General features: G+C 30.0%; 1 protein-coding gene across 1 annotated transcript in view; it reads right to left on the reverse strand.

Moving 5' to 3' along the window:
• Positions 1–5: 5 nt before the first annotated feature.
• Positions 6–1,976, reverse strand: part of LOC108571055 (lipase 3-like) — a 3,075-nt gene continuing 1,104 nt past the window's right edge. The window contains exons 3-6 of the mRNA XM_017933025.1: positions 1,552–1,775; positions 1,173–1,419; positions 463–712; positions 6–301 (exon numbers count right to left, since the gene is read on the reverse strand). Coding sequence (XP_017788514.1) covers positions 6–301; positions 463–712; positions 1,173–1,419; positions 1,552–1,775 — 1,017 coding nt within the window. The remainder of the gene's footprint in view (positions 302–462; positions 713–1,172; positions 1,420–1,551; positions 1,776–1,976) is intronic.

Raw genomic sequence — 1,976 nt, forward strand, 5'->3', positions numbered from 1 at the left:
TCTTTTTATCTTATTTTTCTTAAAGCTGTTACAACAGCATTATAGAGAAGTGTTCTGGCATCCCTACCCCACATATAATCTATGTGATTAAATTTTGAGTATTCAATTTTTTTTGTCTGTATAACATTTGGAAGTCTATCAGTGAGCTTTTTAACATCTGCAGGATCAGTTAAAAAATCGTTTTCACTATAAAATATTGCAACTGGTGTTTTTACTTCTTTGAGGTCATATTTTGGTGGTTGTGTCGATCCATACATTTTGAGATTTTCTGTTGCTCCATAATCAAATTTACAAAATGTTCCTGTTAAAAAAGAAAATAATATCATATAATAATACTTAGTTAGAATTATATTAGCTTATGCAATTTCTGTGCACAAGCTTATAAATATTGATTAATTTATATAAATAATTCATAATCATAATAAACAAAACTAAACATTAAATTGATTATGAAATAATTACCTGATAGTATACTTTGACAGTAATGAATGATTTGTTTAACAGAAGCACCAGCTGGAAAATGTCCAAAAATTAGTGATAGCATAGACTTCTCTACCTGATCACTATCATATCCAGCAATTAGTGAAAACCAGTACATCCAGAATCCTTCAGTAAAACCGCCAGAAGCATTTCGAAATATTGTACCAAGGGCTCGTGTCTGTAACCTGTTACGGGCGAACCACTGATGTATATTGCAATAAGATGTTCCCCACTGAAACACGTTTACCATAGAAATATGAATTAAAAAAAGTACGAAATGTCTGACTAGAGGTGGATCTATCTGTGATGCATTCATACATTTACAATCCCATATATGTACAGGGTGGGGCACTAACTATGTCCACCTTGAATATCTCCGTTATTTGCAATAATATGAAAAAATGTTATGTATAAAACTTGCATGGTATAGAGGGGGACATATTGTGATACAAACATTTTTTGCGTGGGTGAAGGTATAGAAGAGATTTCAAGGTCATCTCAATTTTTTTGAATGCAAAGCTATGTTTTTCTTTATCACGATGTGATAGCCGGTATTGAGACGACTTCTAGAATCTTTAAATTTGAGACTTACATTGTACTTCATGTAAAAAATCTTCACATTGATATGTAAACACTATTATACTTGAACCACCTCTGATCATAATAGTTATTTTATGTATTTAAAAGCGTACCTCCATTAAGCCATAAAAAGGAACAATAAATTTGAGTAAAGGGCTTCTGTGGTTTGAAAGGAATGCTATTGGTGCTAAACTAATCATTCCCTTAACTTTTCGATTATACTCAGATTTTTCACTGGCCATTACAAAAAATGCAGTTGTACCCTGACTATAACCCACATAATTGAGCTCTGTATGTCCAGTTTGCTCTAAAATGTAGTCTATTGTTGCTGGTAAATCATAATAACCAATTTCATGCCAGCTAAAAGGTTAATGAAATTATTCACCTGTTTGTTAATATAATTAATTTATTACATATTCATTTATTTGTCTTACATTTACGTCTGTTTATTATTCTATCTTTCATATTTAGTAATTTTTTCATTAAAATTACCTAAAATCCCAAAATTCTCTGTCTCTGGTTGTATATTGTTTGTGCTTTCTAGAATATGTATTACCTCTTGCATTTCCTAACCAAACATCATAACCGTTGTCACATAAAATATATGCTAGAGCCTTCCTTGGACCAGATAATACCCAGTCAGCTGAACTTGACAAAAGTCCATGATAAATCAGAACTGGTTCTTGTTCTCTTCGATTAACTTCATAGCTTGTATACTAAATATTATACATTTATTATGTTTCAATATGACAGAAATTTTTATTTATTATAATTTTAATCTAATTTGCACATATCTTAACTCTTGCATTACAATATGTCTAAAACTACTTTTTAAATATTTATATCAAACTTTATATATCTAAACAAGTAACAAGTACAGTAAAGAATAATATACATTATTAATACAATGACAAAAA

This window comes from Habropoda laboriosa, unplaced genomic scaffold (genome assembly GCF_001263275.1).
Source record: "Habropoda laboriosa isolate 0110345459 unplaced genomic scaffold, ASM126327v1 scaffold106, whole genome shotgun sequence".
Taxonomy (NCBI): Eukaryota; Metazoa; Arthropoda; class Insecta; order Hymenoptera; family Apidae; genus Habropoda; species Habropoda laboriosa.